The following is a 15,116-nucleotide window of genomic DNA, read 5'->3' as shown; positions in this document are numbered from 1 at the left end:
CCTGTTGTCTGTAAGACAGACTAAGTGCTGTTTTTACTGTAATTGTGCTGCAGCATATGACTAGGATCCTGTTTCCTAGAAAGCAGTGGTAGCTTCCCTGGAAAGCATTTGTTGTGATTTGCATTTTTATCCTAAAAATAGAATTCAAAGAAGTCCTGGGTAATTCAATTCAATTTATTAAGCATTAACCACTTTCCAGACATTGTGGTTGGGACTGGAGATACAAAGATGAAAAGCAGCACACAATTCCCCAACTCAAGGACTTTTTATGTTATTGGAAATGACACGAGCAGCAATAATCATGTTACAGAATAGAAGGTGGTGGAGGCAAAGGAGGACTCCAACTAAAGTGTTCTAGGAAAATTAGAGGAGAGCAAACTCCTTTGAAGTTGGAGGTGTGAGTGAACACAGTAGGATGCATGGAAGAAATGGCACCTAAACTGGTTTAAGAAGTATTTTAATAGGGCTTGATCAGAAGGTACATTCCAGGTCTGAGAAATGGCTTTCATGACATGGAAATGGAAAAAGAGAGGGCAAGAGAGGGGAAGAGCAAGAAGTCTAGTTTGATTTGATCATGGAATGCATGAAGGAGGGGGTATGAAATAAGTCTAAGGACATAGGCTGGAACCATATTTTAGAGAATATTAAATGCTAATCTGAATTTCTATTCTATCTACTAAGTAACAGTATAACAATATAACATTGAATAATCATAGATTTAGAGCCAAGAGGGCTTTGGAAAGTTATCAAGTCTAGCTCCCTCATTGGAAACTGAGCTTCATGTTGGTTAAAGGGATTGTGGTTTAAGAGCAAACTTCCCATTGTCCTACTGATCTGCTGAACTAGATTGCAGCCAAATGTGAAGGGTAAGAAGTAAAGAAGATAGTTCACATTTTTGTTGAGTCATTTCAGTCATGTCCAACTCTTTGTGACCCCATTTAGGGGTTTTCTTAGTAAAGATAATTGAATGGTTTGCCATTTCCTTCTCCAGCTCATTTCCTTCCTCACAGATGAGGAAGTTACTTGCCCAGGGTCACACAGATAGTAAGGATTTGAACTCATGAAGTTGAGTCTTTCCTGATTCCAAGCCTAGTGCTCTATCCACTGTGCCACCTAGCTGCCCCAATATTTCAAGTAACCTCTCCTTCTAGCCATTACATTCCAACTTCTCAGCCTTCTCAAGAATATAATAGTTTTCCTTTTTCTTCTTTCACCACTTTTTTTTCTCCAGGGATTAGAGTCTTGTCCTTCTACACTTTCCAAAACTCTGGACTTTAGCAAGCTTTCAAGCATAAAACTATATTTTTCCTTTGTAATGTAAGGTCCTGAAGAATATGGATGTTTTCGTTCTCTGTATATGCATCCCTAGTGTAAGTAATTGGTTGTGATTTGGGGTTTCTATGACCCCATCTTTGGCTGGGATTGGAGGCTCTGTCATGCGCCCGTTGCATGCTGACCTCACACCAGACACCCATATGCCTGCATGGGCCTGGCCAAATTATAATGAGGGAAGCCCCTTGATGACTAGAAGCCAGGTGAGGACAGGTCAGGTGGTTTTTGTCGTCCAGAAGATGGGCTGCTATCATTTATAGAGACACTTGTTAGTTCTGTCAATCAGAGTTGCCAGCCAATTAGCTTATGGCTGTGTGTGTGGTCAGCCCTTTTTCCTGTGAGAGAGGGGGCTGCTGGGAGAGAGACAGGAGGAGAGTACACTTTGGAGGAGTGAGAGAGGGAGCGAGACGCTTGGCCCGGACAGGGAATGCTGTGAAGCTGTTTCTCTTTGAAACGGCTGATTCTGGGTGGTGGTGTTTGCAGGTATATTTTTTCCTTCCCCTATTCCCTTTTTCATTGTCCCTAGTTCTATTAACCTTACTTGTGTTTTAAATTTGTTCCCATTAATAAACCCTGTTTTGTTTTTTGAAAGAGGCTGTTAATCTCCTTTCTTACCCCTATATTATGGCGAGCCACCCAATTAAATCTTCCCATACTAAATTTGGCTTTTACACTAGCACCTAACTCTGGGTCTGGTATGTAGTAGGCACTTGATAAATATGTGTTGATTAATTGAAATTAGGCATATGATTTTGTTTCTTGTGTTTCTGTTTACTGCTCATGTTTGTCTTGTCTCCCTCATTAAATTGGAAGTTGCTTAAGAGTAGGAAAGCTGGCTTATGCTCTTTTTAACATTAGTGATCCACAGATATAATAATAAACTGATAACTCAATATCATTGGTCCTCTTTGAAAATAAAGGATGAGGGGCAGCTAGGTGGCACAGTGGATAAAGCACCGGCCCTGGATTCAGGAGGACCTGAGTTCAAAGTTGGACTCAGACGCTTAACACTTACTGGCTGTGTGACCCTGGGCAAGTCACTTAACCCCTAATTGCCTCTCAAAAACAAACAAACAAAAAACAAAAAAACAAACAAAAAAAGAAGGATGAACAACAACTAACATTTTAAAATAATTAATTAGTAACTAACATAATATTGTAACATATTATCTAATTTCATCCTCATAATTTCCATAATAATGAAGATATCATTATCCCCTACTTCACAGTCAAAGAGAGAGAATCTCATAGGGGTTATGTGACTTGCCCACAGCCACATAGCTAGTGTCAAAGGCAGCATCTTAACCCAGGTCTTCTTAACTCAAAATCCAGCATTTGTATAGGGATAATTCAATAACTGATTGACTTAACCTTTAAAAAAAACAAACAAAAAAACCACCTCTTTTTTCACCTTCTCCCTGAGTAAAGTGCTTTTTGATTTGAGTCAGTACTTCAGTCCAAATATACCCTAATTTTTGTTCATGTTGTCTAGTCATTGTTCTCATGCCTGACACTTTGGCACCTCATTTCGGAGTGGTTTGCCATTTCCTTCTCTAGCTCATTTAACAGATGAGGAATTGAGGCAAACAGGGTTAAGTGATTTGCCCAGGTTGACATATCTAGTACAACTCAATTAGAACCCTAATTAATTTACCAAGGTCTCTTAAATGTTTGCCAGGGTAATTCCTTAACTTCATAATATTCTGAGATTGAAAATCCCAGGTACTACCATTGTGTGTGGACTGAACCACTGATCAGGTCCACCCACTTATGAGTCCTACTGGGAGGAACTGAGATCAATTTCCTTGTCAATTCTTGTGAAATAGAACGAAATAGCATCTCCCGAGTTTTATTTTCTGCATTAAAAATGGTTTTTAAACCTGATAGTGGGCATTGATAGGAAAAGGCTTTGGGGTCAGGTTGTCTGGTCACAGATTGGGTGTAGACATTTCTTTCTGGAAGATGTCAGAGTTGTGAATTCTATGATAAAAGAAGTAAGTGACACTTCACTCAGTCACTTTCTGAATGACCCTGAGCAAGTCACTTATCTTTGGTCTACCTCAATTTCCTCATATGTAAAAAGAAGATAACAATAGCACCTATTCCCCAGGGTTGATGTAAAAACCAAAAGAGAAAATACCCGTAAAGTATTTTGACCTTAATGTGCTATATAACTGTTCATTGCTGTTATTCGATGTTGTTGTTGTTATTATTGTTGTTATTTTGACCCTCCAGGATAACTTTTTCCATGCCCTAGAGCACAGACACCAATCCTCTTACCAGCTCAATACAAGGAATTAAAAAGAAATCCAGATTTTGAACAAAAACTAAAATATTGTTTCCCTTTTCTGTTTCTCTGGTCTTGCCAACAAAGGCATGGGGTAGAAAAGAACAGAAGCTAGCTGTGTGGCAAGCACATTCTGAATTAATCAGGCAGAACTGCCCCCAAAGGAAAAGTAAAGAAATATAAAAGAGAAGAGATGGGGTGTGAAATGCAGACAATCAGAAGTGAGAGCCCTGGAGAACAACCAGCAGAGTTGTATTTATTGGGAAACTGAGGGCGATTCTCACCTTCCAAAGCTCCCTCAGACACCTTTAAGCAGTTACAACCCAAAAACCCATGCCTGGGGACTGGACTCTGCAGGTTCCTAGTTGACTCCATCCCCTTCCCTCTTCCTCTTCCTTAAGTATTGGGGAATCATAAAGACCTAAACATGTTTTTAAAAGGTTACAGCTGGTAGGGCCAGTTACATCTATCATATGTCCTTCCAATCCATAAATTCCTCCCTGAAAGTATTAGATAATGCCCTAAGAAAAGTCACATAACGGTGAATGTCCAGACAGGCACTGTAGCACATGCTTCCAATCCCACCTGTTGCTGTGGAGCCCAAGGCTGGTAGATCAGTGTACAGAGAGGATAAAGCTTACCAGGTGGATGCACTAAGTGCTATACCAATATGGTGAGCCTGTTGTGTGGAAGGGTCATAAGGCTGCCTGAAGAAAGGCAAAACCAGTCCAGGTTGGAAAAATGGAATTGGTTCAAACTTCCATGATGATCTGGGATTGGGTTTATAAGTGTTCAAGTAGTCATTTTACTCTCAGCCTCAGCAAGATAGGGAGACCCAGTCTCAAAACAAAACATAAACACGGACATAAACATAAACACGAATGTCTAAGGAGTGAAAGAGGTGGATTATTGAGGAGGTTAAGCCAAAGAAACAAGAAGTGCATGTGACTGGCACAGGCACTGAGAGACTGAGAGAGGTAGTAGGATTATAGGCTCATGTCTGTGGCTTTTTTCTCATGGATAACTCTCATTTCCAAACTCCTGAATACTCTCTCCCTATCTCCTCTTCTTCACCCAAGTCCCACCCCTCAGAAACCTGGCTGACTCCCAAGTCCCAAAGCTAACACCTGTGTGCCAGACAAGCAAGTACTAAACAACTAGGTTCCAAAGACAGCTGCAAGGAGACACCCCATACGCTACTTGGGCCAAGCAGAGGTAGAATCCAGGAGAGATAGCTCATGGCACAATTAAGGAAACAATCCTGGTTTTATTTTTACCTCCCCCCCTCTTCACCCTTCTCTTTTTCCTCTCAAAGATGCTGCTACATCAAAATCTGACCCTGTGCTACTTCTGAGGAGCTAAGTGTTCTCGGTATGGATGTCACTTGGTGCTCATCCAGGTGAAAAGTAATATGCAGCATTTTATATTAGGTAAAAGGTTTTTAAAAACCCTCTTCAGTGAACTGGAGAGAAGGTTTGAGAAGAGAAGATAGCCTCTTAGTGTGCCACACAAAGAGACAAGAGATGTCAGGGTTAGGGGAGTTTGCAGAGAGAAAAGTCATCTTAACAACCAGTAAAGCTTTGCAAACTTGGGCTCTCCACCTGTTTAATCAAGACAGCAAATACTAGAAATATAAAGTTAACTCAGCTAGACTTCCCATGCCAAGACACCAATGTGGCTTTCCCCACAGCCTGTATTTGAGGCCACTCTCTGGGTTGGCCATTGTTGCCCCAAGCAGTGGGATTTATCTTCTCCCCTTGAGAGACTGTGCTCAGCCTTTCTATTGAGTAGAGTTTATGGTTATCAAAAACTAAGGCCCCCCCAAAACCCAAACAAACAAACCAGAATGAACCCAGGAATCTGGAGAGTATATGGTAGGCAGGAGGCACCTCCTGGCCTCTCTTATCCTTTCCTGGTCCAGGTCTTTGTCCCAATGATCCTTTGACCACACAGAGAAAGCCCCAGTTTCCAGAAATCTCCTTTCACCCAAATTCTTACCTGGGTTTGTTTGTGTGTTTGTCTTTTAATTTCCACTACTCTGGGAAAATTTGGAAGGGAGAATGGATGTTCTTGCCTTTTACCATGTGCTCTGATCTTAAATATTTGTAGATGGTCATCATCTTCTATTCTCATTCCTCATTAACTTGATCCTGAGAAGTGTTTGAAGTTTTGTTTTGGTTTGGTTTTTACTTGCTAAACTTAAGAAGCTGTGTATGAAGAGATTTATAAATTGCAAAGCAATATAGTATGTAAATGCCATCTATTATTCACTAATTTGGCATGAATAAGCTGGGGTGACACTGGACTGGAAATTCAGATACCTGTCAGTCATAGCTCTGATGCTATCTAGGAGACAGCAATCAAATCATTCCTGGGTCTCAGTTTTCTCACCTGTACAATGGAGATAAGGAAGCTTGCACAAACTACATCACGGGGGTTGGTGGGAGGAAATAACTATAGAAATCTGAGCTGTTAAGATAACCACCTGTCATAGTGCACATGTAAACATACCAAATCCAGAGCCAATCCCATTACCCCAGCTTAACAATTTCCATGTTCCACCTGCCAACTATTGGCAAACTGACTGAAGTGCTTCACATGGTCTGGTAACAGGCTCATTAAGTGATTGATCTTTGATCAAAGTGTCAATGTGGGGTATTCAGCCCTCATCTCCTAGCATTTTTTAAAGAGCTCTCAATCTGGAAAGATTGTTGGTATTGTTTTTAACGTGATACATTAAAACTAGTTATGAGAACATTGACTTTAGATGGCTAAGACTGTAGAACAGAGGATAGAGATCGCCTTTTCTGAAGATCATTAAGAATACGATAGAACTAAATCCTTCCTCCATCTAGCCTTTCAGGTTTAAATCTAAAGGAAGAACAGAAGTGATGACTCCCCACTCAAAGCATCCTCCAGTCTATGATTCCATAATAATAAGATCCTCTGATGATTTAAAAACTTTCTTCCATGATGATCTATATTTGTAATGAATGATGGTAAGATCCTAGACCTTGAGATACTGGAAGAGAAGTTGTTAAAGCAGAAGAATGAATAATTCTAGTAGTAGTAGTAGTAGCTTGTTGGAAACTGTAGTACAAAACGTACTGGATCTGGAGAGCAATTGGAACCACAGTTCAAATCCCAGCTCTGCCACTGACTAGCTGAGTGACAATGGCAAGTTACTTAACCTCTAAGGGCCACAGCTGTGTGACCCTGGGCAAGTCACTTATGCTTGTCTGTCTCAGTTTCTTCATCTATAAAACGGGCATAATAATAGACTCGCCCTTTGCAAACCTTAAGGTGTCATATAGGTGCCCATTATGAGTATCCTATGACATTTCCTTGAGGTGGTTCAGTCTGCTGATTATCACCAATTTAGCCAGTATGCATCTGGTTTATACATAGTTCTGGCATGTTGCCCCTCCCTTTAGACTATGAGAGCAAGGATTTGCGTCTGTTGTTGTTGCTGCCTTTTTTTGGTATCCCCAGAACTTTGCTTAATGCCTGACACATAGTGAGTATCTAATAAAGATATTTATTTGACTTGAAAAAAGCTATTGATATGCACTAATTTTTTTTTTTTTTTTTTGCGGGGCAATGGGGGTTAAGTGACTTGCCCAGGGTCACACAGCTAGTAAGTGTCAAGTGTCTGAGACAGGATTTGAACTCAGGTACTCCTGAATCCAGGGCCGGTGCTTTATCCACTGCGCCACCTAGCTGCCCCAATATGCACTAATTTTTACAGGTGTTTCTGCCTAAAAGAGTAGACCATATCAATTTTCAGGGTCCCTTCAGACACATTTTTTTAAAGATTCCTTTTTCCTCATTTATACCTATAATTTTCCCCTAGACTTGTGATTTTATCCATTCAGGGAAACTTCAGGTGAGGAAATTCTCTCTATCAATGAAGATCAGTAACAGCTCTCCAAGTTGTAGTTTTAAAGTTGCCTGACCACTGAGAGTTTAAATGATTTGTCCAAGGTCAAACAGCCAATACATGACAGATGTAGGACTTGATCCCAGGCCATTCTGGATTTAAGGATGCATCTCTATCCACTATACCATGCTGCCTTTGTGATATCCTGTGGAAAAACATTAGGAGCAAGCCAAATGATTCCCATTTTACAGATTTGGAAGTAGAAGGCTTTCCTACCTCCACCACTCTCTACACAAACATACAACCATTTAAAACAAAACAAAACAAAAAGGCCCAGGTTAGTGATAATCTGTCTAATGAATTTGAACCCAAAAGTATAAATAAAAATGTTAATTATTTTAATAAATGAATGAATGAATAAAGAGAATAAATACATAAATAAATGGATGAGTGGATCAATTTATTAATTAATTAATTTGGAAAAAAAGATAGACCAATGACAAACTTTGGTCTAAAACTTCCAGGTCAACCCTCCATTTATTTTTCTTTTTTTTTTTTTTTTTAGTGAGGCAATTGGGGTTAAGTGACTTGCCTAGGGTCACACAGCTAGTAAGTGTTAAGTGTCTGAGGCCGGATTTGAACTCAGGTACTTCTGACTCCAGGGCCGGTGCTCTATCCACTGCGCCACCTAGCTGCCCCTACCCTCCATTTATTTTTATAAAGCACCTCTAACTGTTGAGATGTCTAGACCAGTGGCATCAAACTCAAATAAAAATAGGGTTCATGAAAATCCCCCAAGGATCAAATTGACTTAGAAAACCACATATTAACTTTATATATGTTTTATTTAATTTTTATTTAACATTTCCCAATTACCTTTTAATTTGGTTTGGGCTGCACTGATTGAGACGTGTGTTTGAATCCTCTGGTCTACACTACTTGGGCTATCCTTTAAAGCCCTGTGTCAAGGACGTTTGAGAACAGTAACTGGGATCTAATCCATCCTTTTTTCTCCCATCGTACTTTATTCACAATGGTTGTTTTTAATAAATATTTCTTGTATGGCACACAGTAGGCCATCTGATTGGACAGTCTAATGAGGTCCTATATTCAGCCCCAGCCTGCCAAGGTCAGCCCATGGCTCTGGCTGAGCACTGAAAAGATGGCACTACTTGACTATCTAGAGGAAGTAAAAGTCATAACAAGGTTTCTAGCATTAAACCTGTGGAAGGATCATAAGGAGCAGCTGCAGTGGATAGAGTGTGAGGCCTGGAGTCAGGAAGACCTGGGTTCAAATGTGGCCTCAGGCACTTACTAGCTAAATGACTCCATTAACTTCTGTTTGCCTTAATCCACTGGGGAAGGAAATGGCAACCCATTCCAGAATCTTTGCCAAGAAAACTCCATGGACAGTATGGTTGCCAGGGTGAGGAAGAGTTGGACATGACTGAACAACAATAGCAACAACAACAGAGTAGGCACTTAATAAATGATTACTGATTGAGAAGTAGTGAGTAAATATGGTGGAGTAGAAAGAACACTGGACTGGGAATCCAGGGTCTGTCACTAACTAGCTATATGATCTTTAGTCAGTCATTTGCCTAGGCCTCAACTTCCTGATCAGTAAAATGAAAGTCTTTAACAAGATGATCTCTGGAGCCTCTTCCAACATTGCAATTTCCCAATGCCTGAAGAAAGAAATATAGGTTAATATTTTAGCCTTACCACGGACCTCTTTGGAACTTGGGGAGTCCATGTAACTTCAGTCAACATTTGAAATCTAGGAGGGGCAGGTAGGGAACCGTGAATGCATAAGTGAGAAGAAGGGAAAGAAAATATGGAAGAACGAATGGGATGGAAGGAAAATAGGGTCAATAGGGTCATTCAAGGATCAGAAATCTGAACTTTGGAATGAAACCTTCAGAGAATTGATCTAAATTTAGTTCAAGGCCAGGATGTTCTAAGGGGAATTCTCCTCGGTGGCCCACCTAAAATGGTATCCTGACCTACTCAGTAGGACTTTCAATGAAGAACCCACTCAATTACAGCAGAGTCAGGGAAGTGGATATGCTGGTTCCCCTTTTCCAAACCTGTTTTCTCCTATTGCTCTAAAGATTAGCACTTTTCAGAAGATGCCTTAAGTTTGTTCTTCTTGGCCCTTAGGGACAGAACTAGAAATGAGGAGGAGAAGTTACAGAAGAACAAGTCAAGACCTGTTGGTTGGATATAGAATGAAAACAATTCCTAACAATTCTGTTCCGAGGTGGAATGGACTGACATCATTGAAGGCTATGGAACTATTTCTCAGGGAATTGTAGGGGAGATTCCCACTCAGGCATGGGTTAGAACCCTTGTCCTCTGAGATGCCATCCAGTTCTAAGATTCTAGGACTTGGATTCTGGTTTGAAGGGAAGCTAAGCCAGGTTCTAGTCATCTCCTGTAAAATGTCAGAAACTCTCAGGCCATGGGATGTATGAATCACAGAATGAATCAAAAATCCTAATCCCTAATTAAGATGACACTGTAAGATACCTGGAGTTAAATTTACTATGTTAACATGGGTATGGGGAGGGAGTGAGATTCTGGAACATGTGGATAAATGCTTTTTTTTTTTCTCACAAGTAGCTAAATGTTCAGTGTCCCAGCCAGCTACAACCCAAAGATATCACTTTCACCAGTCACCATGGTGCTGAGATGTGAACTTCCTGGAGTTTCCCAACCCCACCTTCCCAGATAGGGTTATTTCCACCCCTTAGGAAGGACCAAGCATACAAAGGCAGAAGTCCAAACCAGGTGCAGATCCAAATTGACATTTCCCCGGACAAGATTTGTGGACTGTTGCTGGCCACCTTGTGCATGAAGCAACACTGCCACCTAGTGTCACACACAGGAAGTATTCCCAAAGGTCCAGACTCTCTGGGGTTCCCTTCTCAAGGGCCTTAGTGAGACCCAGTGGTCAAGCAAAATATGCCATGTGTTCCATGGAGTACAGGTTGTAGAGAGGGAAGTATCGGGACTTGAGTTTGAAGGACTGTGGGATAAAACATTAGGACCACTCCTCTATGCTTTAAGACTTTCTTAGGACTAGATATTGTTTCTCTAGCAGAACTATGGACAGGGTGGGATGAGAAGTGTATGGAAGGTTTTGTGGGAAGATAGGAAATGAATCAAATATAAGCCTATATGAAGGAGGTTGATAGTTTTCATAGTACTCCGCCACCAGGGCCAGAGCTAAATGAGGCTCCTCAGAGCAGAGAACGCTGGAGTAGAAAGAAATCTGAGAGAACAGCAAGGGACCCTATTGAACGACTAGTTCAAGCTTGTCATCTAGATGAAGAAAGCAAGGGCCGAGGAAGGGAGATGGCTTGCCTTAGGTTACATAGCTTGTGGAAGAGCTAGGAGCAACATCCAGCTCCTGGCTTTATGTCACATTGTTTTTGGCCCTCTTGGAAACCTGGTTGGAAATGTCCAAGAGTGAGTATCCAGCATCAGCCCCCACCTGTCGAACAGTGTCCACATCAACTGTTTTTTAATGTTTGAGTAAGCCCATTAAATGAAATTGGATGGAAGGCGGAAAAAGATGAGGATGATTTTTGTTTCCTGTTTATCCTTCCATCCTTCTAGGAAGAAGATGGGGGAAGAGGAGAGACCTAAAATAAAAAGTCATTTTACCACAAGGGTAGCAGGGCTTTTCCAGATTGATCAGTTGAGACAAGAAACCTCGCAGTGTAGCTTACATAGTAATAAAAAGGGGAGAAGGGAATTTATAGCCAATTTTGGACAATCAGTGGGTTTGGAAACTTTAGATAAGGACTTTCGAGAAGATCTGGAGCCATAAGAAAATTCCACAGTGCCCAAGCCCACAGGCACTCAAAAAGAAAAATTGAGAGGACAGGTAGCAAGCATTGCCTTTCTCCAGGACAAGGGATTAAAAATTTCGAGTGGCTCCCATTTCTGTAGTTCACTAAGGTTCCCAGAACACTTTCTAAGTGTGGTGGGCTCTGAGAGTTTCCTCTTTGTAATTTTTTTTGGATTCCACTCTGCTTTAACCCAGCCAGGGAATTGGTCCCAGGTCCCCTTTCCCTGCTACTGCAAGAGCAAAGTTACTGTTCTTGGGCCGAATTGCAAGAGAGCAGTCTCCCTGGCAGAAGAGGAGGCAGTGAGGAGGAGAAAGCTGTAAAGCAGCCAGCCCTGATCAGAGAATCATCTTATTGTATTATTTCATGCTCTTGGCACCAGAAGAAGGATTTCCCCCTCCATCTCCCCACCTTCCCCCAGCCTCCAGCCGTCCTGCCTCCCCTCCCCAACATCCAAAAATGAAGGGAGGGGGAGGGGAGACTAAAAATTACATTGTCAATTTTCTGAGAATCCCAGTCCCCAAAGCTTCCATTACAATCCAAGGTTGGAGAGAGAGAGAGAGAGAGAGAGAGAGAGAGAGAGAGAGAGAGAGAGAGAGAGAGAGAGAGAGAGAGAGAGAGAGAGAGAGAGAGAGAGAGAAAAGAAGAAGAAGAAGAAGAAGAAGAAGAAGAAGAAGAAGAAGAAGAAGGAGAAGGAGAAGGAGAAGGAGAAGGAGAAGGAGAAGGAGAAGGAGAAGGAGAAGGAGAAGGAGAAGGAGAAGGAGAAGGAGAAGGAGAAGGAGAAGGAGAAGGAGAAGGAGAAGGAGAAGGGAAGAGAAGAGAAGAGAAGAGAAGAGAAGAGAAGAGAAGAGAAGAGAAGAGAAGAGAAGAGAAGAGAAGAGAAGAGAAGAGAAGAGAAGAGAAGAGAAGAGAAGAGAAGAGAAGAGAAGAGAAGAGAAGAGAAGAGAAGAGAATCAGGAATTGGTGTCCTGCACTACTGGGATGGCTGAAAGAGTCTTGCTCAACTCTCCTTTCCTGCAGATTACAAACTTGTGCTTGACTTGACTTAACAGGTTCCCCGACTAGGGAAGAAGCTGTGGCCCTTTAAGCAGTTGCCTGGCCAAAAAGTTCATTGGTTTGAGGTCTCTGTTCTCAATATGTCTTCTGACTCACTTGGTGACCTTGGGGAAATACTCATGCTTGTTAGAACCAGAGAAATTCTAAATGTTATAGGACTGAATGGTATAGTGGAAAGGACACAAGTAGCATTTGGGGTCAGGGGATCTGAGTTCAAATGGCATCTATGCTACTCACTAGATGTGTGACACTGGGCAAGTTACTTAACTTCTCTGGACCTCAGTTTCCTCATCTTTAAAATGGGTCTGCAATTCTGAGATCCCTTCTGGCTTGAATTTCATGAACTGATCATCTAGTATTTTTTCAAGTCATAAAACTGAAAATAGCAAGGTGTCAAGACAACTTTTTATTCAAAGCACTCTAGCTGCCCTTCTCACTCACCTTCTTAAGAGATAGGATTTGTAAAATGTGGAGCTATGCATATGTTTCCTACACCCCACATATGAAACCTCACTCTACAACTGTGAGGAATGGGAGGATAGGACCTCATTTGACAGAAGAAACTGAGACTAGACTCAGTCACATAGTTAGTGGCAGAGAAAAGACAGACTGAATTAACTTATTCCAGGTGTGTTCCCTTTTCATTAGGGTCTACTTTCTCTACACTAGTCATGTTGCTCTTGGGAGATGAGGGTTCCCCTGAATCTAGGGCTCTTCTGCCAAGGTCCAGTGGTGTTCCAAAGAAGGGTATCAAGACAGGCAGGACACTGTTATCATACAGAAAGAAGCCCGTGCTCTCCAATATCCCTGCCGTGCCCTGAGTACAGCTCCCCAGAGAAGTTCCTATAGTCCCTCTCTCTTGGAGTCTGGAGACTTCTTCCTCTCCACCCCAGCCCTCATCGATTTTGCCACCAAGAGCCAAAGAATATGCTTTCCCTCTAGAAAAAGACAAGAGAATTTAGTGAAAAGTCTGGTACAAGAAAGGAACTTTGAGAAAAGAATTGGGGAAACCCAATGGATTAAAGCAATTAAAGCCCTAGAGATCATTACATGTGTGGCTCATCTTGGGTAGAAAAAATCAAAACCTTCCCTTCTTAGCTTCTGTCTCCTCACCCCACGACCAGTCCTCCAGTTACATTGGAGGGGGAATCAGCCTAAGAAATCATCCAGTCCATTTCCCTCGTTTTACATATCAGGAAACTGAGGTCCAGAAATGGCTAAGTGACTGTCTCAGGGTCACACAGCTATTAATCCAGGATTTGCACCCAGATCTCCTCAATCCTAAACGAGTTTTTCTTTGCCTTATCCTGCCCTACTCAAGCAGCACCTGAGCAGAACAAGTACCCCATTAGCCAAGGTCTTAGAACCATGGAAAAGCAGAGGGTCTCTTACCTGCTATAATGGCTGGGTTGTTCTGTCCTCCCTCTGGTCTTACCCAAGCTTCAACCGTGAATGCTTCCCGGGGAATCTCCACCATCACCTCTGGGCGAACCAACAGCTGTTCCCGCCTCCCAGAGAAGTACAGGATAGGCATCCCTTCTTGGGAGTTAAAGGTGGCTCCTCCCCAGCTGGGGTTTTCCCCCAAGTTCTCTGCATTCTTCTCCTGTGTCTGTCTCCGATGCCTGACCCCCACTTCCCCCTTTCTTTGGGATTCTGGTTCTGGTCCTTGTGGGTGTGGGGGGGCTTCGATGCTGGCGGCAGCTCTTTCTTTGCTTCCAGATTCACTCAGGGACTCCAAGAAGCGTTGGCTTTCAGAGTGAATGTCATCGGGATGCTCACTAGGACTGGCCCCTGTCTGTGGAACAAGGGTCCCCCAGCCTCGACTCCCACTCAGGAGTGTGTATATACTCCTTGCTTGTCTTTTAGCTTCATCTCGAAGAAAATGATTTGTAACCCTTGCCTCAGTGCCAGGCTTACTACCTTCTACAGGGGGGCTTCTCCTTTCCCTGATGGGGTAGGGATGCAAGTAGTCCACTCTTCTGTTAGGGTAGACACCAAAGAGATGATGCAGGGGAGCAGCCCGGGGTCTTCGGGCCCTAGTCCCCAGCCAGCAAGGATCTCCTTCTGGTGACACCTGGTTCAATTGCCCCCTGAGGACCAAGGACTGCTTCTGTTCCCAGCCCAGGTCTGAGTCTGCCACACTGAACACCCCACCAGTCAGCACCACAACTGTCATTCCTAGTACCATTAAGCCCAGCATAACTCCCCTGGCTCATCCACAGAACTGCAAGCTAATATAGGGGGAGGAGGTGTCACACCAGAACAAGGATGGGGAGTGAGACAAGAAGAGGAGACGACTAATGAAAGTGCTGAAGTCACTTGGATTGGGACAGCTGCTTTTTCAGGACATTAAACTTCCACTAAGACAGGCTCTCCTTCATCCTAACCTACAGCCTGATGCTTCCTTCACCTTCCAATTTGGCTTTCTTTCCCCCCCCCACTCCCACCCCCCACCCACTGTGTGTGATCTTCCACACTCTTCCTCCTTAATCTTCCTCCTCTTTCCCTCCTCTAGACCTTACAGAATGAAGCTAATTTCTTTCTGGTTCCTTTGAATTTCCTGCCCAGGGGAAAAAAAAAAAAAAAAAGCTCAGGTTTCTTTCTTTCCACCGCACCTCCTCTCAATGCTACTAGATGAGGGAAGTATGGGCATTTTCTTCTAAGCCAAATTCTCTCAGACACACATTCAAAGACACACAGACAT

At 42.5% G+C, this 15,116-nt stretch overlaps 1 protein-coding gene across 1 annotated transcript in view; it reads right to left on the bottom strand.

Moving 5' to 3' along the window:
* Positions 1–14,771, bottom strand: part of PAPPA2 (pappalysin 2) — a 389,726-nt gene extending 374,955 nt beyond the window's left edge. The window contains 1 exon segment of the mRNA XM_044003126.1: positions 13,805–14,771. Within this exon segment, the coding sequence (XP_043859061.1) occupies positions 13,805–14,612 (808 nt within the window). The 5' untranslated portion in view covers positions 14,613–14,771.
* Positions 14,772–15,116: the final 345 nt, after the last annotated feature.

Source organism: Dromiciops gliroides, chromosome 4, assembly GCF_019393635.1.
Source record: "Dromiciops gliroides isolate mDroGli1 chromosome 4, mDroGli1.pri, whole genome shotgun sequence".
In the NCBI taxonomy this organism is placed as follows: Eukaryota; Metazoa; Chordata; class Mammalia; order Microbiotheria; family Microbiotheriidae; genus Dromiciops; species Dromiciops gliroides.
This window is presented reverse-complemented; position numbering and strand designations above follow the sequence as displayed.